Consider the following 24,392-nt stretch of genomic DNA (forward strand, 5'->3'; position numbering starts at 1 on the left):
CCTGCTCAGCTTCACCAGTTTCACTCTAAAAGATGACCACCAGAAGTCACCTTCGAACTCTGCCTCCTGCAGGATTTTAAATCTCTGGAACCTGGTGGAAAACAAGCCTGCGCTCACGTGGCACAATAGCCATCGGTCAATATTTCTTTGGTTTATTACATTTTTAAATTATTTATATGACGATAGCATTTAGTGATGTCAAAGATCAGGGCCCGGTTGTGCTAAGCGCCATACAAGTCTGTAACGAAATGGCTATTTGAATAGGTTCTTTTCAACCATCCTTGGTGCAACTGCTCTGTAACTACATCATCAGCACATGAACAAAGCCCACTATCACCAGCCAAACTCCTACTGATAATACAGGTTTAATCAATGATACTTTTTAGTACCTTTCCAAGAGCACCGATTGATGAAAATTTAGCTCACTGTAACCTCGAGTGATTGGAAATGGTTAAAGGAATCTACATATCAAGCATTGTGGATCTTCTGCATATTCATGCAGGAGTCATCAACTGCAGGAGCCCCATATGACCTCTGGCACTCATTAAATCACTGAAATGTGTCTGCATTGGTACTTCATAGCAAGTGAGCTAGTGCACAATCTTGTTCCTATGGGACTCAACCAGAATTTTGCCTTTAACGTCAAAGAGATCAGGTCTGGGACAAGCCCAGTTTTACCAGACATTACACCACAGAAGGTGGAGTGTTTCACATTGAAGAAAGTGATGGAAGAGAAACTATCTAATTAAATATTAAAACACTGACAAATCAGCATCTAGACAGACTTTATTTTAAAAAGACACTTTCAGCAACAGTATTTTGAAAAATGTAGTCAAAAAGACTTTTTTTTAAAAAAATTCAATGTTGGAAATCTCTTAAATGCTTCAAAAATAAGCTTCTTGAGTAAGTCATTGTCCATCTGGAAAAGGTGCCTCTTCAGTTGTGGCACTCTTTCCTTTATTTTGTGATGTGGACATCAGCATCATGTGCTACTGCATCATCTAGAACATGTACAGCTTTCAGATCAGTGATTTTAGATAACACTTTGTGCCAGGCAGTAAATTTCTCATCACTTGGTAGTTCTAGGAAATCAAACAAACACAAATCATTGACTTGCAATTTGACTTCAGGTCCTGATAGAGGAAAGGACTATGCACACTATGGACCTAATTCTGAGTGAGGCTGAGCACCCGTATTGACTCTAACAGGATTTGGAGATGCTCAGCATCTCTAAGGATTAGACACTGGGCCACAACTATTTCAGTCCTGTGAGAGCTCCAGAGACCTGCCCTCATCAGATTCCAATTATTCAAGATGTGTGAAAATGCCAGGCTACATTTCAGGCCTAGTCTCTTAGAACGAGAGATCAGGCACGGTCCTTCCCCTGATTTTAGCGGAATCATGTAACTAATCTGTGTCCTTTAGTAGCTGAAATATCCTGCCGCTTGGGACAGTGATGGGGAGAGGATTCTTCACTCATTCAATGGCTTCCATAACCTCCAGAACAAGCGTTCGTGGTCCCGTCATGATGAGGTTGCTGATGGTCGGATAGTCCAAATGCAGGACGTACATTCCATTCACAGAGAAAACAAACTGACACACCTGCAAAGGAGAGGGAGGAATGTTTTACAGTGATGTGACTGCTCCTCAGTTACAGCTGCACCTGCTCGGAAGAGTTAGACTTCATGATGCAGGTATCTCTTACATCTCTTACCAAAAAAGACTTTATACACTTTATAAATTGCACTAATAGTGACTGGATTCTTAATGGTAATCAAAGGGATTTCTATTGGGAGCAAATAGCAAATGCAAAGCTACCTGTCTGAGTAGGCCGTGCATATATAAACGTTGACAGTGATATTAATATTTGCTATTTTTTAAATGATGAGATTAAAGGAAAGGGTCGCTGGAAATGTGCTTTTGAGCAAATGGTACAAATTTACCGGCACCTGTTCCCTTCCAATCCTGCCTGACATATATGAGCAAATTTAACTGTTTCTGTCTCTGAAGAATCTTATTACTTCAAATATCCCAGCAAGTCACTTGAAAGATAAACAAGATTTGTACAACATATACTCCTCAGATGCTGGGGGTTCTGTGAGTCTCCTCTTTCTTTTACCCCTAGAAACAGATCTTCAACCACAGCACAAAGCCAATTCCTTTCGGTTTGTTCATGTCAAATGGTTTTCAGAAGGTCAGTTCATTGCATATGACCTAGAATCAGCAGAGTGACTGCATGACGACTGAAGGCAAACTCTTCTCTCTGTTCTCAGAGGAAATGATTTGTCACTGCAGAGTCATACTACAGCTTTCGCATACAAGGAAAATACACAACTTTTTTTTTTTTTTAGTCGGACAGAACACAATACCCTGGGAGCTTTAAAAGTGAGTGTTTCAGAACAGCACATTGCCTTTTCCTTGCACTAAAGAAATACTACTACTAAAAATAATGTCTAAGAGATGGGGTTGAGGTTGGACCAACACCTCCATGATGTACCACAATTTCCCAACCACCACCAATTGAGCTGCCATGCTGCATCATGGGATTTGTAGTCCTGCTGGGGAGCTGGTCCATTGGAAAGAACGACATCTTGAGGCATCTGAACTACAAAATTCATGAAACATTGCACCTACTCAGGTAGGTGTAGGTCCATGTAAACCCAAACCATCCCAGCAATATTTGCACATAGAATTTTTTCTGAACTTTCCATCCCATGGACAGTGTCAATTTTTTGACTTTTCATCCGGATCAAGGACAAAGATAGATGCTGAAATTGCAATTACAGGAGGGAAAGAACAAATAGTTTTCTAGCGAATTGCATGACACTCTGACAGACTGCATAGCATATCTCCCTTAGCATCTGGTCTGCTGGAGGCTAGCAGCCTATTACTGCTACCAGGTAGTGAAGTATACCTCCGTGCTGCAGTACTGAAGGGCCAGGGTTTCAGCCATTAACAAGCCCCGTATGAGCGGAATCGTTACAAATAGAATGCTGATGAATCTGAAGGTGATGACATTAACTAGAGTCAGATCCATCAAGGCCAGGAACCGTGCTAACCTCACATAGCTGTGTCATCCCCTGAACACAGCACAATTGCTATTGTGTTCAAAATTCTTCTCAGAAATAAACTCCTCGGGTGATCTCTGTGCCCACATTCCATTTCAAGCTCCCATAGCATAGTACGTGACAGAGGTGTTTGTTGACATCTGTCTGTGGAGGCAACGCAAGGCAATGGACTATGCAATGTTTCCCTTCACATTGGCTCTCTCCCACTCCGAGGTTTAGATCAGACTAGCAACAGCCTCTGCTGGGACTTTATAAGCCCTTGAAAAGAGTCAAGCACTAGCCTCTTCAAAACACCAAGTTCCTATGGGTGGTGAGGTGGCACATGCTTTGAAATCCTCACCCCAAGCACCACAGGGACTACTACAGCTTTGAAACACCCCCGTGACCAATTACTGGATTCACCGCCACTGCAGTCAGTGGATTAATGCCAAGGAGCCATTTGGCCCAACACATTTGATCAGGATGCAAGTGATAATGCAGGTTACAACAGGAAGAGCCGGACACAGTACCTTCATGCCTGCTGCAGCAGCAGGTCCTCCTGGGTCCACAGCCTGGATATGGCAGGGTCTCCCTCCACGGACCACAAACCCCCAGCCCACAGCATCCCCCACAATCTACAAGTGGAACAGAGGGACTGTAAGGACTTCACAAGAACATTCTTGTCTTCATGGAGGTGACCACGCATAGGAGCTCAGCTGAGCTGAAGTGGTCAGTATTTAGCCTTGGCCTATTATTCTAACTAGTGAATCTCCCTCATGTTTTACAGTAAAATTGTGAGCCAGCCTGGAAGCATGTGTGCACACATCTCCTTTTATAATCTTTATCTCAGTGTTTTGGGCACTTGGCTGGGTTGTAGGGGTCCCAGGTTTGAATCCCCATTCTGCAGCACATCTTGAACTCAGTATTCTCTGTCCCAAGGGAACATTCTAAGCCCCAGGCCACAAGTTGTTCTCTGGTGAGTTGGTCTCAGTCTCTTCTCTGGAAGTGGCTCCTCCGAGCATAAATACTTTATTGAGCTAAAGACAGACAGAAGAACTCATGAACCTGGTGGTGAAGGAACTCACTGGTGGGTAGGTGAGGATTTAAATATTTTCTCTGCCTGATTCCACATAGGGATTTAAATCCCTATCTGCTACCTCCCAGGTGAGTACCTTAATCATTGGACTAGAGTCATTCTCTCTCTTCTGTCTGAAAGAGTTCTCCACTAGTGATTGGAGTGCAGTGTGCTAGAGTGCACTCCAGGTTCTAAAACTATGCTGGCTCTTTGTAACAAGAACTATTTACAGGGATGCTGCAGGTATCATTCCAACCATGTGCGCTCAGACTAACTTCCTCGTGTTTCCTCCAGACTCTTTCTTTCTGCAATCTGTGTTCCTCCCTCCAAGTTCCATGTGGCTTACTATAGCCTGTATGCCATTTGTTGTTACTTCTGCTCAAGCACAGGGGTGTACCGTACAAAGTAAATAAGTTGTGCTAAGACTATATCCAGGCTCTGTGAAACTAATCTGCTAGGATCCCTGACATCTGCTACCACTCATCACAGGGACAACAATATATTTCTGGGCCATGCAACCAGTGAGACTCAAAACCACCAGGTTTAACTGAGATGTCTCCAATGTTACTTTCTAACTAGTATTGCACACTATCAAGGATCATGCACAGACCGTACAAGATTTGAACGAAGTCACATGCAAAGGACATACCAAGAGACACTCCTACACTTTGTATTAGATTTGCACTTTTGCTGGCAAGGGCAAATCACATGTTGAACAAAAACATCCTCTTTCCCCAACTTTTGCCATCCCAATCCCAGCTTGTCTGAGGGGCATGCTGCAATGCTGAAAGCTGAAGCTCTGTGCATTTGGCCAACTCAAACAAAGGAACTCTCAACGGGCATCAAACCTTACAAAGCATTAAAACAGTAGCAGCAGCAGCCGCAGAGCTAAGAAGCAGATGTGAGCCATGGAAAAGGACCAAAGCAGCAGCTGAAAGGTGGCACTTGACAGAGTTGAAAGCCAGGGCAAGGCTGGTGATGAGAATGGACAGCGTGTCCTTAAACACACCGCTCAAAAAGGGGGCAAACAGGAAGTTAATGGGTTTGGGGTTTTTTTTTTTTTGCATCCACTAATTTTACAGCCAAACAGGCTCACAGATGGGGCTGGGAGAGGAGGAAGGGGCAACTGCCCTGGGGCCTGGTGATTCAAAACAGCTCACAGCTACCACTATTGTTATGCTGACAGAGGTAGGAGCCCTGGGCCCTTAAAATTGCTGCTGGAATGCTGCACTTTGTGTATCTCTGAGGGCTGCCATGGGAGGGCCTGCAGTGTGGTGTGCTCCAGGCAGTGCTGAGGACAGGTTGCGCTCAGCCCTGCCCCTTCTGCCTTTCCAGGAGCATGGAGCTGCCCCCCATCTTGCCCAAAGACCCAGCAAGTATGTCTGCTGCCCTGGAGCCAAGATCACCCTGGGCCAGATCCACTGCCCTTCTACAGCCTGCTTGTTTCCTGGTGGGGCAAGTGAGCCATAAAACATTTTAACTGGCTACCTGGAGACTCCCCCTGTATAAAATGTCTCTCAGTGTCTTGGAGCTGTAGGGAAGAATCTGGCTTATGGATTGGAGAGGTGTTCCATTCAATTCCTGTGCAGGGAGCCAAGAAGGGAGCATGGGAGATGTATGCAAATTATCATTTACAGGGAAAAGAGAACAGACATCTTCAGGGCAGGGATTGTCTCCCACTATATGTGCACACAGTTGCCTAGCCCAATGGGACCTTGATCTGCCAAAACCTCTAGATTCCAAAGTAATACAAATAATAATAAAAAAGAAACCCAACAACTACATTTTCCTAAGCCATCCTGGTGTCTGAACCAGGAGATTAACCTTTGAATGGTCCTCGTGTTCAGCATAATTTCCTAGTCCCTTTTGAAACCAGAGAGTATCATAATAAACTTAGAGATGCCTTCAGCTCTCTGTAAGTGAATCAGAGGAACCAGGTGTGCACTGAGTGGGATGAAAAAAAAAATCAACCTGTGACAGGCAAGGGAAACGAATGTCTTTGTGGAGTGAGGCTGCAGCTGTACAAGCCTACATGAAATGCAAGGGAGTTTTCTTCTTTCTCCAGCCCCACATACATACACAAAACCTCAGCAAACAACAGAAACCTGGAGAAAGTCAATGCCCATTTAAAACAGGAGTATGTCAAGGCACCAGCTCATGAGCCTTACCTGAGTCGAACAAAGAAAAAAGTCCTGATGATGTGAGATTCAGTCACAATTTAAACACACACAAAACTACAACACATCGAAAGCTAACAGAACAGCCAGGAAGGGTTTAGCATTACTGCGAATAGCACAGCATTCTGAGTGGTCACTTACGGTTAGTGTTTTCTTAACATATGGTGCCCCAGGGGACAGGAGCTCCTCATTGGTGACAGGTCTCTTGAGCACTAGAGCCAAAGAGTCAGACCTGATTATAATCATGTGTGCAAAGGTTAAACACAATATAACGCATAACAAGGCAGACTGGGAAGTGCCAGCCTGGAGAAAGGTTGGACAGACCATCCAAAGCTTTTCTGAGCAAAAGCTCTCAGCCAGAATAGAGCAGGTCTGAGACAAATTCTTTATCTGTGTCTCTGCTATACAAGTATTACAACTGGCAGGGAAAGTTTCCACTGGAAACGTCCCCCTCCATCTTACAACAAAAGGGGGGTTAAAACACAATTTTTTTTCATTTTTTGAAAATGGAAATTAATATTTTACTTTCCAAAGAGAACCTGAAATATTTTGATAAACCTCAAACAACTTTTTTGCCTCTTCAAAAAATGTGTTGTGCAAATGAAGCATGCTGCAGTGTGGCCTAATACACACATGTATATACAGATCCCAGCATGAAAAGGCCCTTTTCCTCAGGCTGATCAAAACACCACCACAAATTTAGGCATGCCGTTGGAAGATGTAATGAACTCCTTCAAGAAGACACCATGCTTCCAAGAACTTTTCTCCAAAGTGCCATACAAGTAAAAATGCTCACAAGCCAAACAGGAACACACCTTTCAGAAGGTGTATATACACAAAGTTATTTTAGAATAATGGCCATTATTTTGAAATAACTTTGTAAGCATCTATACAACATAACCGCTATTTCAAAATAATTTCAAACTAACATATGGCCCATGTTAAATTTGGTAAGCGTCATTCTTTGAGAAATAGTGCCTATTCCAAAACAGAATGGGGGCTGTGTAGACAGGGGATACTATCTGTTTTGAAATAAGCTATTCCAGAATAGTTTATTTCAAAATAAAGCTGCTGTGCAGACTGCTTCCAGGGGCTCTAATCCGAAACAGGCTCTATTGGCCACATCCACACTACAGCAAACTTTTGAAAGATGCTCTTCTGGAATATCTTCTTTTGAAAGAGCACGTCCACACACAAAAAAGTGGATCAAAAGATTGCTTTGCTCTTTCAATAGAGAGCACCCACACAGCCTTCGCTCTTTGGAAAGAAAGGGGCCCAGGATCAAAAAATCTGGTGCCGTGAGGACTGCTCTTTCGAAAAAAGTGTTGCGGAGCACCTATATAGGCTTTTTCTCTAAAGAAGCTTTCGAAACGAGGTGTTTTTCCTGATCTGGGGGCAGAAGAGGGCTTCCGGAAGAAGAGTTACATTCTTTCGATTTCAGATCGAAAGAGTGCATTTTGTGTGTGGACGCTCCGCCTAATCTTCTGAAAAAGCGCCTGGTTTTCTGAAAGATGTTGTAGCATAGACATAGCCACTGTTCATGGACACAATATTTTGGAAAAAGGTTTGTTTATTTTGGAGCTTCCCTGTAATGTAGACACATCATTCCAGAATAGCATATTTTGAAATAACTCCGGAATAAGCTATTCCAGAATAACTCTGCAGGGTAGACTAGCATTTATTTTTAAAACCAGAAGAGGAGGCATACAACAGTTCAGGGGGGAAAAAATAGCTTCACTGCAATGAGGTGTGATGTATAAAAATGTAACTTACAGCAGTAAGCAGCTTCAACCTTAATGACGGTGGGGCCCAGCTAAGGCTTTTCTGGTGCCAATCCTTTTGCCAAGCCAGGATCAGACTGTCATCTGTCCCCTGGATTAGAACAAAAGCTAAGCTACCTCATGCAAGGTCAAATCTACTAGCATCTTTCGTGTATTTCTGTCCCTTCCTTTTAGGCCTGTTGAAATTAGCCTCCTTATTCCTGTTCTCAAGTCCACTGCAATCTCTTCAGCCCTTCTGAGAGTTAGGTGAGTGTCCCTGAAATCTGAGAGCTCACCTGATTTGGGGTTGCATTCAGTTGCTGGCAGGAATCCCAGACTGGGTGTAGCCATGAAATAAGAATTGGAACTTCCGGCAAGAGAGGTGACACTGCTCCTCCGAACGGCCGAGACTATTTTGATCTCCTTGTTGGGCTGGACTAAAAGAGACACAAACAATTTGTCCCAGATCTTTGCTGCGGTGAGCAGACTGGTTTGGCTGGACTGTGGCTTGCTTTTTCGACTGAGGTTTGGCAGTCAGGTAAGCAGTTCTCCTTCCCCCGCAATGCACATACTCCCACATGCTGTCAGCCAAGAAACTCAGTCCTTGCAAAATATCCAGCCCACGTTTGCAGATTCATGAGGTTTGAATGATTTAGGAAATACCGATCCTTCAGATATTCTCCTTTCCCCAGTCTTTACTTGGCAACAGCTGTGGGAGTGAGGGCTCATAGATTCCAAGACCTGATAGCCTGACCACGTGGATAATACAGGCCAGAGAACTTTCCCCAGGTAGTCCCTCGGGCAGATATTTCAGACATCCAACATCCATTTTAAAATTATGAGTGATGAGGAATCCACCACAATACTGGATCATTTGTTCCAATGGTTAATTACTCCCACCATTATATACATACGTCTCATTTGCAGTCCAATTTGTCTGGAACCAGCTTCCAGACATTGGATCTGTCAGTCCTCCCTCTGCTATATTGGAGATTGTGAAATATTTGTTTCCCTTGTTGATACTGATGGACTGTGAGCATCACGCCTAACCTTCACTTCAAATGAAACAGATTGAGCTCCATGAGTTTACCCCTCTGGGCCTGCTTTCCAGTCCTTTACTCATTTGGGTAGCTCTGTTCAGAGCACAATACAATTTATCAACAGTCTGCTTGAGATGTGAGCACCAGAAGAGGACACAATGTTTCAGCAGTGGTCACACCAGTGCCAATCTGAGGTGAAGACCAAGAGTGTCTCTACTTGTACTTGAGATTCCCCAGGAGCGCATTAGCTGGTTTGGACCCAGTATCACACTGGGGGCTTGTGTTCAGCTGATTATCCACCACCATGAACCCTACAAATTTTTAAGGTCCTTGCTTCCCAGACTAGACTCCGCCCTCCTGCAAGTTCAGCCTGGGTTCTTTGGTCCTAGATGTATCTTTTTAGCCATATTAAAGCGTATGCAGTTTACTTTTGCCCAGGTTAACAAGCGATCCAAATATCTCTGAATCCCTCATCTGTCCTCATCATAGTTTAGAGCTCTGCCACTTGGTGGGTCATCTGCAAACTGCATCAGCGATGGTTTTGTCTCCTTTGAGCTCACTTTTAACTAGCATAGGGTCCAGAACCCATCCCTGCAGGATGCAGGCAGAGGTAGAAGCAGGAGCTTGTGTACCAGCCAGGTCTCAGCCCCAGAACGAAGATCCTTTTTGCAGCTTCTCATGTTGCTCTGCTTGTTTCCTGCTTCTCACATGGCTGCTGCATCTCAGCAGAGCTACATCAACTCCAAGCCCGAGTAGCCAGAATTCTTTGTATTGAGATGCTGAACTGGAGGCAGCGTGGGGCTTGGCCTATGCTACAGTCTGGAGACCTGTCAGCTGTGTTCCCTGTAAGCGGCCACCCAGGAGAGATTCAGGTGCCACCAAGCTGATTAGTGGAGCGCCTGCAGCCCACAGCATGTGTGTCAATGGCGGTGCACCCCTGCTCATGTCTTGGTGCACACAACAAAATTTATTCCAAACATGAATGGAGAAAATTCGAGAGAACGCTGCCTGTCAGGAGCTGTGAATCAAGGGGACATGCATAGGGGACTGCTGGGTCAGGTGTGCAATATCTGCAGCCCTCTTCAGGAGATGTTCAGGGGCCCGCGCTACTCAGGAGAGGGGCTAGATGATCTGGGAGTCAAGTGGTTACAAGTCCCCATGTTAATCTATATACTCACCAAAAGCAAGCAGTCCTGTAGCACCTTAAAGGCTGACATTTATTTATGAGGTAATGAGCTTTCCTGGGTAAGACCCTGAATCTGCATCTGAAGTTGAATCTGAAGAAGTGGGTCTTACCCAGGAAAGCTCATTAACAAATAAATAAATTGGTTAGTCTTTAAGGTGCCACAGGTCGGCTTGTATATTGTGAAGTGGTCACCCTGACCTCACAGAGAGGCCTTAGTTGTCCCCCTGAGAAGGGAGAAACCGAGGGGGTTGAGCTGTTTTCCTGGGGTATGATGGGAGAATGTGGGAAGCAGAGCAAGGAGCTGCCAGCTGACACTGTCCCAGGGGATGGCCTGGCACCAGTTCCTTTCAAGCGGCATTCAGAACCAGAACCAGTGCTCCCTGCCCCTTACACAAACTCAGCATAAAGAAGCCGAAGCAGAACCCCCTCCCTCCCCACCTCCCTGATTACCTGAGAGGAAGCTGGAGTTGCCTTGCTCCGGGTTCAGCTTGCGGAGGCAGAAGGGGCTGTCAGGGCTCTCTGGCAAAGCCCGGGGCGAGTTCTCATTGAGCAGCTCTGTGAGCCGTCGCCTGCGACGGAAGTTGATCCGGAACTGGTAGAGCAAGTTACTGTCAAAGAAGTGGTGCTTGCTGGAGACTGGGAAGAGATCAGGAAAGGGTCAGTCAGTCATGGCCAAGGGGAGCTACATCCTCACCCATCAGCAGCAGTCGGGGAGGACCACCCTTGTGGCAGGGTTCCCACTGAACCCTTGCTGGTTCTAGCGAGTGTCGCAATGGAGAGGGGGCTGTTCTTTTCTTAAACCTCCAGCTCCTGGAATCCTGTGATGAGGGGAGACTCAGCTTTCATGGGAGAAAGTTGATTGTAACCCGCCTGGGTGCAGAGAAAAGATTGAAAACAGAACCCTGTAAAAGGCAAACCAAACCTAACACTCAAAAAGCAAGAGGCAAATAGGAGGCGCCCAGCGATCATTATTTTTAAAGCCCTGGGCTTTTGGGGACCATGCTTCAGGATTCTTTTTTTTTTTTTTTTTTTTTTTTTTTTAATACTTAGGATTTTCAAGACAGGGTGTATTCATATTCCTCTTCTCAGTCTCACAAGAGTCCGGTGAGGGCGGGGAAGAGCCAGGCCAGCCATGGGTAAAGAGTCATCCTCCCTGCTCCTCTAACAATCAAACTGAGCAGCGTGTAGAGCTACATCTCCCACAATGCCATGTACAGGCTGACCCTCTCTAGTCCAGCACTCTTGAGACCTGACCAGTGCAGAAACACACAACTTGCCAAACCACAGGAGGTCAATATTGTCTAGCAGCATTACCAACACTCCCACTGCTCGCTGGGCTCTTAGGAGACATTTGGGGTAAATTAGAGCTAAAACTACCACAGAACTCTGAGAGCCAGAACCAGCGGCTGTAAACAAACTTTATGGGACCACAGAAAACTTGGCCATGCCCATAAGTGGACATCTAGCTAATTAAAATCATGCTGGACCATGGACGTTGCCAGACCAGACAGCACTGGACTAGAGAGATTGAACCTGTATGGCAGGAGAACACCAAAGTAATGTTGATAACGTGAAGTAAAAAAACATCCCAGTGAAAACCCTCTGTCCAGTAAGGCTGGGGTTATTACATGCTAGAGGTAGGTTTATTTGCGGTACACGAATATCTGTTGATGTTAAGTTTGCTACCAATAAGGCCTGTGCTCATTGGCAGGAGTCAGACTTTTTTGTTGTTGTTCTTGGTGGTGGTTTGAGCCGGAGGAGATGGGAGAGAAGTGGTTTTGTGCTACCCATGCCCCAGAGCAGCTAGAAGTTTTTGCTGCACTGATCAGCAGTGAAAGAGTTGCCACCAGTGTTCCCCAGTGCAAGCTGAGCCCTGGGGCATCAGCCCAGGAGAGATTCAGGTACTGCCCAGTGGGTTGGCAGAGCACCCACAGCTGCTCACAGCCAGCAGCATGAGTTTCTACTGGTGGTGCACATCCACAAATGCCTTGGTGCACGTAACAAATTTTATTCCACCCATGGATGCAAAAAAATGAGAGGCAACATTGGTTTAACCCCCTTGCCTGGAAGAAAGGAGATAGAACTCTCATAGAGCTATAGCCTTTCTATGCAAGCAAATTTAGTGCTGGTCTGTGCAAGCTGATCTGCTGTAGATTTATACCCTGGATTGCTATGCAGTAACTAGGGTTACCATACTTGAACTTTCAAAAAAGAGACACTCCCTCTCAAGGGTGTCATCTGTATGATGATCTACCAACTCATGCTGTATTACGGTGTTATAGTCTCTATAGTATGTTAACATGGGAGTTGGTAGATACTGATACAGATATACTCCCTTTCAGGGGTGTCCCATTTTTTGAAAGTTCAAATATGGTAACCCTAGCAGTAACTCCTCCTGTAAACTCACCCTGTGAAACATACAGCCATAAAAATGGGACACTTCCTGAATGAGCCCCTCCACTTCAACTGCCTCATTTCCTCACATATAACGTTAGCGAAGAACCTCAGATCTGATCTGTGTGTGTGAGAGAGTCAGAAACACAGAGCTGTACCCGAGCAGGCTCTGAGTGTCTCCCAACACAACTGTGAACCCCAGTTCTGGGCCTTGGGAGTGGCACTTTGCAGAAAGGCCAAAAATCAACTCGTTCGTTCTCAACCATTCCAGGGGGACGCCAGATTGCCCAAATCCCCTTTCCCAAAATAGAACTGGGCAGCCCCATTGCTCTGTCTGAGGAGAAAAGGGCGGCTGGCCCACAACCTGCATTTGTTCCTTGGTATAAATGGAGGTTGGTTTTGAGCACAGCAATGGCACCTTGTCTCATCCTTCACCTTCCGTACCCATCCCCAGAAATTTTGGCTTACCATGTTGGATGATCCCATGTTCCAGCAGCGCTCGGCCCAGCTCCACAGCTTCTTTTCTGTTTGCTGTCTCCCCTTCCTGGATGAGCCAGTTGATCATTTCACAGCCAAGGAATGTCCTCTGGTACTTCACAGAATTCTCCTCTCTTGCCTTCAGTATGGAGTCTTCGACGCTGATCAACCTGGCACAGAGAGGAGAATGCCAAGGGATATGGATCACGTTCCCTGCATGCTGAGTGCTTGGGCAGCTGCCCAGGCGAGATTCAGGGGCTGCCCAGCTCATTAGCAAAGCACCCAGAGCCAGCATGTTTCTACTGGTGGTGCACATCCCCATATGCCTTGGTGCACATAAACAAAATTTATTCTAACGATGGATGGGAAAAAAAAATAGAAGGAACCCTGATTAAGGAGTGGAGTGGATGGAGAAAAGGGATCTGTTCTTTAGCCCTACACAAGCAGCTTGGTGGGAGCTAATGCCAACTGAAGCATGAGTGGTTCCACCGGTCATGAGTAGAGAGAAAATAACCTGTGAGGGGACCCAACACATGTTGATACATCACAATATGCTCTGTATCAGACTTTTCCCCCTTGACCCGTTTGCCCAGGGCATTTCTGGAATGGCGTTGCTCCCAAGCAGAATGTTGTCTATTGAGCACCCAGAAGATCAGACTCATAGTAACATGATCAAAGCCATTAAGAACCATGAAGACTGTCTAGGATGTTTATTGGCTTTGATTGGGTTGTAAACCAGGTGGGTATGCAGAATGGGCAAGAAAAAGAGAAGTCCTCAAGAACAGGAGTCTTGCCCAGCCCAAAGATACGAGAGGTAAACACAGGAGTCTGGCAAGTTTCTACTTACAGCTCCCCCACAAATAAATACTCACTCCTCGCTGAGATATGGCTTACAAGGCTGGAAGTGCTGCCATATAAGGAAAGGCCAAAGAACAAAGCATACCTTGGCTGCACAGTGGGGGCGGGGAAATAATCACCTAAGTATTTTGACCACTGTAAAAGGAGAACTGAGTAGGGTGGTACTGCTAAATGTAGATGGACAATATTTAGAAAAGGAACCTTATAGGCCGAACACTAGGGTGAGCAACTAAATGTTGTGTTTTGTTTCCACAAGAAAGAAGCACTGATTTTAACTAAGGGGCAATTTTAAAGCAAGTAAAGCCAATGCAAATGCTTATGTATATACTCCAGGAATCAGTTTAAGCCTACTGTGCTGCTTTAACTCAATCAGTTTAACACTGCTCCTTTATATTTAAAACTACCGTTGCTTTCTCATACATACAGCCGGTGGACTCCCTACCAAACAGCAAAAGTCCCATTGCCTTACAATGGTATGGTGAAAAAATGCATCTTTAAATATTAGATGTTTAACCCACATGACCAGAGCCACATTCTAGGTCTCGTTCAAAACACAACTGAGGAGACAGGAGAGACACTCAATAGTTTAATGCACAATCAGTTAATATTGGAAAGATTAGCTGTAATGAACTGTGTACATAGTTGTAACAGAACCCAAAGCCAAGGTAGAAAGCAGCAGGTGATTTTGCTTGTTTCAGGTGAATCTAAGCAAACATGCTCCTTTCACATGGACTTGAATCAAATCCAGGCAAAAGAGGAGGGTTTCAGCATAGCAAATTCAAGGCCAATGCAAAACAGGAAAGAGCATGTGAGCCAAAAAGCAACACACTGTTCCTGTGATGACCGCCTGAAAATCTAGAGAGGACACATCATAAATGCAGTTAAACCTTCAGCTTCCTGCGTTCCAGAAGTTTGAAACCGACAGGTCCACAAGAGGGTGCACTAACCCCATCCATGCAAACAACGAGATACTTTTGGAAGGCATTTCATAGAATCATAGGCTCCTAGGGCTGGAAGGGACCTCTGGAAGTCATCGCGTCCAGCCCCCTGCCTAAAGCAGGATCAACCCCAACTAAATCATCCCACCCAGACTTTGTCAAGCTGGGACTTTAGAATCATAGAACAATAGAGCTGAAAGAGACCTAAAAAAGCCATCAAGTCCAGCCCCCTGCTCTAAGCAGGACAAAACCCATCAGATCAGCCCAGACAGGCCTTTGTCGAGGCCAGACTTAAACACCTCCGGGGATGGAGACTCCACTACTCCCCTGAGTAGAGCATCCCAGTGCTTCACCACCCTCCCAGTGAATAAGTTTTTCCTAATGTTCAACCTGGACCTTCCCAACCGCAACTTGAGACCATTGTTCTGTGTTCTGCCATCCATGACCACTGTGAACAGCCTCTTTGCAGCCTCCCTTCAGTAAGTTGAAGGCTGTGATCAAGTCCCCCGTCAGTCTTCTCTTCTGCAGACTAAACAGTCCCAGTTCCCTCAACCTTTCTTCATAAGTCATATGCTCCAGCCCCCTAATTATTTTCGTTGCCCTCCACTGGACCCTTTCCAGTGTATCCACATCCTTCCTATAAATGGGGGCCCAGAACTGGACACAGTACTCCAGATGTGGCCTCATCATCTCTCGGTAACACATTCCAGTGCTTCACCACCCTCCCGGTGAAATAGTTTTTCCTAATATCCAACCTACACCTCCCTCTCTGGTAGCTCCCCTCAATGGTAACTTCAGACCATTGCTCCTTGTTCTGCTATCTGACACCACTGAGAACAGCCTCCCTCCATCCTCTTTAGAGCCCTCCTTCAGGAAGTTGAAGGCTGCTATTAAATCACCCCTCACTCTTCTTTTCATTTCTTAGGGCTTCTCTACACTTAAAATGCTACAGCAGAACAGCTGCTCCATGCTAGCACTTCAGTATAGACCAGGGATGGACAACCACAATTAGTGGGTGGGCCACATGATAGGTGAAGGAGGGTCAGAGTGGGGACCACAACAGTCAGAATCTGCTGATCACTGCATTCCCACTTTGGGAGGGAGGGGAAGGAGCAGGGATGGAGTGAGTCACATCCCCTCCAAAAGTGCTGGGAGGCAGAGAGAGGTGTCAGACGTATGGGGAGCTGGTGTTTCCAGGGTACGAAAGGCATGCTGGGGGGCAGGCAGCAGGTGCCCTCCAAGTTGGCTCTACCAAGAAACCAAGGAAAGCTTCACCTGACAGGCAATGCCAGCAACAGCATCCAAATCCAGAGCAGGAAGGACAGAGAGGACCCCTGCAGGTGTAAGTCAAGCGTTTGCTTAGAAGTGAATAACTAGCATGAGAAGGTTGCGTATATCTTCTGGAACTTACTACCTCAGTTCCACAGCCAAGTCCGTGCAGCGTTTCATTTCAGGCAGACTAGTTAGCCTGCATAGAACCTTTTTACGCGATGTGAAGCGCTGTAAAACGATTAGTCATATAAGACATCCCTGCAAGGAAGGTGTTTTCCATACCCATTTAAGAGATGGGAGAAAAATAAAGAACACAGCGATTAAGTGGTTTGCTGAACCTCAGAGTGAGTGAGCAGTAGGCTCCATGTCTCTGGAATGCCAGGTCCAAGCACAGAACCAAAACCCCTGGAACATACTGAATAATCCCCAATAATGGAGAACAGGGGGAGGGCAGTGGTGAAGAGAGGTGATGGGGACTCAGGAGATTTGGATTTGGTTTCGAGCTTTGCCGTAGACACCCTGTGTGGTCCCCCTGTTGGGGGATTGGCCGGGCCACCTGGGTCTAACAACCCACAAACACCGGTCCCCTTTTAGTCATTCCCACCTTCCCATTGTTTTGCTTTCCCACACTCACAAAAGAGCAGCAACACTGATGGGCTACTTGTACTCTGCTATCCAGACCTATTAAGAGGCTTTCTGCATGCAGAGATCCAGAGTCTCCAGCTAATTTCCCTGGTCAGACCCAAAGCACCAGCTGTGTGCATGTATCTCTCTCCTATGTTTCACCCTTGGGAAAGGAAGCCTTGCATGGAATCTAAGGTACATATCTGGGCCACCCATCAGCTTAGTACCTTAGCATCTCACAATCTTTAAAGCATTTTTTCCTCACAACACACCTGTGAGGCTGAGCAATGCTGTTATCCCCTTGTACGTGGGGGGTGGGGGGAGAGGAGAATGATGCAAAGAGTCTAAGTGATTTCCCCAAGCTCACGCAGGAAGTCTGTGGCAAAGCAGGACTTCTAACCCAGACCTCCCAGATTCCAGGACAGCACTTTAGCCATAGACTAGAATCCTGTATTCACTAGCAATGGCTCCAAGTCAAGATGTTGAGATCTGGAGCTGAATGTCCCAAAGGGTCCTGATCCTACATTCTGGTTCACAGGCATCTTTGAATTCCAGACAGTCCTGCTGCTTTGCTGCAGTGAGGACGGCAGCAAGGAGTCAGAGCAGGGAAGACAGCCAGCAGGTGGTGTGCTGTCATGATAGAGCTTTCAAGGAAGAACTCACGTACTTCTCATAAAGGCTCTGCCCCCTCATGAACACCTTTACATCCTTGTTGAGAGGGAAGGTCCCATCATCCTTGCGAAAACGGTACAGTAACTTGGCGTCCTTGTAGTCCGAGTGTTCATCACAAACTGAGAAGAAAATCAAGCAGAGACCATCAGGAATGCAGGCTTACGTACTACCCCATAACTCATAGGCTAGAGCTGAGCTCAGAGTTCCTGCCTGAGCTCAGAGACAGTTTTCAGTCATTGAAGAACCAGAGGGGTAGCCGAGTTAGTCTGTATGTTCAAAAACATCAGAAATTCCTGTGGCACCTTATAAACTGACATATTCTGGAGCATAAGCTTTCATGGGCACAGACTCACTTCATCAGATGCATGATGCGGGGGGGGGGGGCGTTCAGGGGAGGATTTAAAGAGGGGGTCTCAGTAAAGGGGAGGGCCGGAGCTGACAAGGTCTATTCAGTCAGGGTGGATGTGGCCCATTATCAGGCAGTTAATGCGGAGTTGTCAATTAACTGCTGATAATGGGCCACATCCACCCTGACTGAATAGACCTTGTCAGCTCCAGCCCTCCCCTTTACTGAGACCCCCTCTTTAAATCCTCCCCTGAACACCCCCACTCCCCCGCAACTCATGCACCTGACGAAGCGGGTCTTTGCCCATGAAAGCTTATGCTCCAAAATATCGGTTAGTCCATAAGGTGCTACAGGACTTCTTGTTGCTTTAGTCATTGAAGAAGTACAGACAATGCACTGGGGCCTGGTTTCCAGACCTCCCATTTTCTGATTACTAGAGAGCTGTTAGGAAACCATTCCTGTATGCGCTAGGGCAGGTAGGCACTCAAACACCACACAGGGGTCCATGAACAACAGCAGCACACCCATGTTTGTGGCACTCAGTCACATGCACAGAACTTTGCTCAAAGACCTGGAGTCAGTCCTGAATCTTGATAGCCCCATTTAGAATTCTCGTTTGATAACTAAATAGAATTCGGAAGGATTTTCTTTTTGTTTCATTTTTTCCCCCCCTTTTTATGTCTAAATGTTGTAGTTCACCTATGGGCTTAAAGAAAGAAATGTAACCTGCTCATAGTTTGGTGGCTTAAAAAGCCACTGCCACAGGTAGGCAAGCTTGGATAGGGTGGGGGTGGGGAGAGATGTAGCAGCCAAAAACCTGTTCAATTGCCCTCAGAATATTTACATGGCTCTTCCTCTGTTGCAGATGTTTGGCTATCTAAATGCAAGCATAAAAGAGACTTTTACACACAATCCATTCACATTCACTCTTCCTGATCCATTTTGGGATCCATCAGGTCTGACACCAGATCTTTAAAGTTAGGTGCATGAATCTACGACAGCCCCCCGATTTAAGGGACCACAGCTCATTTGCACGGGGTGACCATCCGTCCTGTTTTTGGCGGGAGGGTCCTGTATTTGGAGTGCCAAAAAGGTGTTCTGACTTACTTAAGAAAAGGGACCAATTGTCCCCTATTTTCCACTGGCAGCCGTGGCTGTCCCATCCCTCCCGCTGAGGGTCAGGAAATGGCAGGGAAGTGCCACGGTTGCCCTATCCCTGCAGCTTCCTCGGGGTTCAGGGAAGAGGGGGAAGCACAGCAGCTGCCCTGTCCTTGCTGCTTCCTTGGGGCTCCCAGGAGCACTGGGGGCTGCTGCCTCCTTCCCGGCTCCCTGGGGCTTGGAGGAGCCACCCCTCCTCCCAGGCCTCCCTGTCACGTATTTGGGACAGGGAGATATGGTCGCTCTACATTTGCATGCATACCTTGGGTATTCTCATGTTCTGCATTTGTACGCACCTGTTTGTATGTATGTGCAAATAGTAATGGATCATTATGCAAGATACAATGGGGAGACAATGTGGCCACATAACCAGACAACCGTTCCAGGACACAGAAGAACTGAGCTCAGCTCTTCCACTGATTTACTGTTTGAACTTATCACAAGGCCTCTCTTCCTCAGTTTCCTGTGTAGAAGATAAGGGTAATACCCATTTAGAGAAAATGCTTTGAGATCCCTAGTGAGCTTGCAGTAGGTGATAGGTAGAGCAGGTCAAAAGTTTGGGATTTTCTTTGTTTGTTTGTTTGGGGGTATGTTTCAAAAACATTTTTCCTCTTGTAAAAAGTTTTGTTTTAGTAGGATGAAACAACCTAGTAAATAAAACCCCCAACAAATACACACATGCACACAAAAATCCAGACCACCCACTGCACAGAGGAAGAAGATTTTTTTTTCCCTGTCGAATTTTGGTGCGGCAGGAAGGAAGAATTAATTAGAGATCCAAAGTTGCCTTTCAAAGTTTCATATAAAACATTTCAGAGAAAGACTGGACTAAAAGAATGTTCATTTCTTCAGGAATGTTTTGTAAAACTACACTTGACTTTGGCTGGCTGGTTCTAGTGTTAAATATTGTGGCGGGTTAAAAAAAACCCATGCTCTTTGAATTGACTCCCTGGTGACAAACTGAAATGCCACAACACAAGATGGGTCAAATTGGAGGAGGTCTGTCCAACACACGGCTGTCTTAGAAATTAAGGGGGTTTAATTTTATTTTTTTTATTTTAGTAGCATTGTTAATGGTTTCCATTCTGATCAGTTTGATGGGACAGAGAGGAGGATTGACGGGTATTAATATGCAGCACCATACAGGTGTGAGGCCATGGGAAGAAGACACACTTGCAGCTTGCAGGCCTGATTGACAAAGTCCAGTTTCCAACCTTGCATCCAGTGAACGCTATAGTACTTGTTTAGATCATAACTCACAACTAAGCAAAAACCCAGACAATGCATTTCACAGTATTATCCTTTCCCCTACTGGAAATTGTTGGGACTTGGAGAGATGAGAGTGGGGGCTGAATTTTAATTAGCCCCATTTCTGGCCATTCTCTCCACATGGTAGTGGGCAAAGTGTCCCTTAAGAAAAAGAAATCAGGAAATAAGGAATAGACTCATGCATTAAACAAAAAAGCAGTCTAGTAGCCCTTTAAAAGACAAACAAAATAGTTTATTAGGTGATGACCTTCCATGGGACAGACCCACTTCTTCAGACCACAGCCATACCAAAACAGACTCAATATTAAGGCACAGAGAACCAAAATTGTAATCAAGGTTGACAAATCAGAAAAACTATTGTCAAGGTGACCAAATCAGAGAACAGAGGGGCAGAAGGGTGGGGAGAGTCAAGAATTAGGTAAAGCCAAGTGTGCATAAGAGCCCCTATAATGAGCTGGAAAATTCTCATCTGGGTTCAAACCATGTGTTAATGTGTCGAATTTGAATATAAAAGAGAGTTCAGCAGCCTCTCTTTCCAAACGGCTGTGGAAAATTCCTCTTCAGTAAAACGCAAACTTTCAGGTCATTGACAGAACGGCCCACTCCATTAAAGTGCTGGCTGACAGGTTTGTGAATCAGGACAAATCTAAGACAAAGAATTAACGGGCATAAAAGAGACATAAAAACACTCCTGATTCACAAACCTGTCAGCCAGCACTTTAATGGAGTGGGCCGTTCTGTCAATGACCTGAAAGTTTGCGTTTTACTGAAGAGGAATTTTCCACAGCCGTTTGGAAAGAGAGGCTGCTGAACTCTCTTTTTTTTCAAATTCGACACAACAACACGTGGTTTGAACTGGGATGGGAATTTTCTAGCTCATTATAGGGGCTCTTATGCGCATGCACACTTGGCTTTATCTAATTCTTGGGCTCTCCCCACCCTTCTCTGCTCTCTGGTTTGCTCACCTTGGTAATACTTTTCTGATTTGTCAACCTTGATTACTATTTTTGGTTCTCTGTGCCTTAAATATTGAGTCTGTTCTGGTATGGCTATGGTCTGAAGAAGTAGGTCTGTCCCATGAAAGTTCATCACCTAATAAATTATTTTGTTAGTCTTTGAAATGCTACTGGACTGCTTTTTTTTTGATAGTGTATAAACTAGCACAGCTATCTCTTTGTCACTATTCAACATGCATTAAACAGGTGATTTAATGGAAATATGGGAGGATGACGTCTTTGAAGACCAAAAGTTTCACCCCAGCCCAGTGTTCCAAAGGCTTTAATCGTATAATGGGTTTCTTTGATATGGTCAACCTGTGATAGAAAAAAAGCTGGAAATATGGAAAATAATCAGATTTAATGTTAATGGTTAACCCTGAACTAATTGCTGCTACTTGATGGTGTTGTGATAAAGCCCAGCACCAGAAGGTATATTTATTCATGGCGGCTTAACATGCAATGCATTAATCTCTCCCCAGGCAGCAGAGGACAACAGGCAAACTGTTTGCATTGCAGTGGTCAAGGGCATTTTTTCTAAACTCCACTACAAAAGAGAGGCTGAAGTCAGTGAAAGCTGCACCTGCCTTCCACCTCCTCAGCGCCAACAGGAAGCGCATAAATGCAAACTCCAAGGTCCCCATGTCTTGGATTTTTAAGGGTTTAGAAGCAGGTTGACAAGAGAACTCAGCTCCTGTTTAGGCACGGCAGTGAAGTGTGCCGACTCTTCATTAGAGCTCAGCAGCACCCGCTGAGAACAATGACACATTATCCCATCTCCTTTTTCCACTAATATCGAGGGCAATGAAGGAAACACTCTTCTGGAATATCTAGCCGCTAAAATCAACATTTTCAGTCCTCATTTTATCCTCTCCCTCATTTGAATCTGCCTACTCACTCCACTTGCCACAGGATGAGAAACTCCTCTTATAAATTCTGAAAGACAAAGTTAATAGGGGGGCCTGATCTCGTCATTGGTCTGTCCAGCTTCTTAAACAATGGGCTTGCCACTTCACACCAGGTGCCTGGTTGTTACAAGCAACAGCCGTTTATATTCCCTTTTAATTGTCATTTCTGTAAATAGTCTTACATTTCCACAGGGTCTTCCATCTTGAAGGGCCCCTACGGCCTTACAGTCACAACACCACTAACATGAAGCTACTTCTGGGGCCATGGTGGACAAGAACACAGGATGGGGACCTTTTCCCCACAGACATTCACTGCACCTGCTCTACCTACACCTGCATCTAGTAGACTGCAGTGCCAACCACAGCAAAAATGTTCTACCTCAAGCTACACCTGGGCCATACAGAACTGCCTCTTATCCTGCGGACACAGTTGGAAGGAAGATTGGGTGTTTTGGGCAACAAGTTTCTCCGCAAAAAGTGTTTGCTTTCCGCAGAAGTTGTTTTTTGTTTTTTTTTTTATTTTTAACTGAATATGTAAAATTTTGAGGAAAACAATTGGGTGTATTTTTGGGTTTTTTGGCATTTTATCGAAAACGGTCTGTGTGTGGAAAAATGTTCCAGAGTAACCCTCAACTTGGAGATGGGCTTTTGTAATTTTTTCAAGCAACAGGATATTTGTACTGTTCTTTTACAACCCTCTCCCCAAAACTAGAGGTTAAAATCCTGCAGGTCTGTGAGACAGCGGTGTCCCTTTGTTCAGAAAATGGATGTTCATTTCTGGGAGGGGTGTGCAGCAGGAACAAATTGAGTCCCACAAATAAGCACCTGCATACCATCCAGTGCTTCCTGCTGCTAATCAGCCCAGAAACAAGCCACAAGCAAACTCCTATATAGAGAAATTTGCAGCCTGGTGCTTCTGACAAGAATGGAGAGAGGCAAGCAAACACAAGGGCTGTGGCCACAGTAGCCGCCCGCCCCCCTTTCAGAAGGCCCATGGTAATGTGGCACTTCTTAATATGCTAATGAGGTGCTACTATGAATATGCAGCACCTTATTAGCATAACAGCAGCTGCATGCACTTCGAAACTGCCAGTTTCGAAATACACGCCACCCATGTAGCCAGGGGCCTTTGAAACAACCCTCCCTGATTTCAAAAGTCCCTTCGTCCCAAAACCAGATGGTCATTATTATGCTAATGAGGTGTTGCATATTCATAGAAGCACCTCATTAGCATATTCTGAAGTGCCACATTACCATAGCGTGGCCACAGCCAAGCAGAAGAGCATCACCACAATTCTCAGAAAAGACTGAGGGTGAAGTGAAGATGTGATGAGGAGGGGCTGGAAGTGCACTCAAGCCAAACTAGCTGTCATCCCCCCAGCAAGACGAGAACACACTGAATTCTTTGGAGGACACTGGATGCAGCTTTTTTAAAAAAAAAAAAAAACATCTTCTTAGATTCCTTCCCTCCTCGTGGCCTGTAACCAGGCTAGAGAGGCCCAATGCTCAGTGAAGGCATCAGATAACCCGTTGCCTCAAGTACCCTCTGCTTTCCCCCCAGACAAAGCCCTACTAACTCCTGGAGTTCCCCTCACCACAACCCAAGACCTAGTTTGTGCACTGCGCCCCACCCTGCCCCAGACTGCAGGCAGAAGGCACCTGAGGCGTCTGTGTTTACTTTGGTTTCAGCCAGCATCAGGCTCTGCGTGACACACACAAGCTGGCCTTGTGTAGCTCCTGCCAGGGAAACAGGCCGGAGATGTGTTCTGCCAGGCAGGCAGCTAAAAGCTGAACATTCAGGCTCATTCAGAATAAGTCACCCTTGCTCCTCCCCCGCCCGTAGGCTCTCAGTTGCAGATTTTGTCTCTGTTAAGCGTATCACAGAGCATGGCCATCACTCGAGCTCTCTCAGAGGGTCAAACACACAGGCTGATTCCATTCCTTCAAGTGCCCTATGGTTACACGGCTTGAGCCCATGCATGGGACACATCACAAACAGCTGTTCCACCCCACAACGCAGAAAGACTTCAATGACACCTGGCAGCAAAACCTACATTCCACGTGCATTGAAGGAGAGAGGACTACTAGTTTAAATAAACGCATACAGAATAGCGTGAGCCTATGTGAAGATCGTAACAGAGAGGAAGCCGTGCTAGTTTATACACTATCAAAACAAAAAGCAGTCAAGTAGCACTT

At 45.7% G+C, this 24,392-nt stretch overlaps 1 protein-coding gene across 4 annotated transcripts in view; it reads right to left on the reverse strand.

The window, feature by feature from the left end:
- Positions 1–768: 768 nt before the first annotated feature.
- Positions 769–24,392, reverse strand: part of LOC142022327 (DEP domain-containing mTOR-interacting protein-like) — a 39,812-nt gene continuing 16,188 nt past the window's right edge. For 3 of the 4 annotated variants that reach the window (XM_075012065.1, XM_075012068.1, XM_075012067.1), the window contains 7 exons: positions 17,516–17,639; positions 13,148–13,326; positions 10,736–10,921; positions 8,356–8,496; positions 6,441–6,511; positions 3,578–3,682; positions 769–1,602 (listed from right to left, as the gene is read on the reverse strand). In XM_075012065.1, coding sequence (XP_074868166.1) covers positions 1,477–1,602; positions 3,578–3,682; positions 6,441–6,511; positions 8,356–8,496; positions 10,736–10,921; positions 13,148–13,326; positions 17,516–17,639 — 932 coding nt within the window. In that variant the 3' untranslated portion in view covers positions 769–1,476. The remainder of the gene's footprint in view (positions 1,603–3,577; positions 3,683–6,440; positions 6,512–8,355; positions 8,497–10,735; positions 10,922–13,147; positions 13,327–17,515; positions 17,640–24,392) is intronic. The other variant, XM_075012066.1, reaches the window with a different exon arrangement.

The sequence above is a fragment of the Carettochelys insculpta genome, chromosome 17 (genome assembly GCF_033958435.1).
Source record: "Carettochelys insculpta isolate YL-2023 chromosome 17, ASM3395843v1, whole genome shotgun sequence".
Classification (NCBI taxonomy): Eukaryota; Metazoa; Chordata; order Testudines; family Carettochelyidae; genus Carettochelys; species Carettochelys insculpta.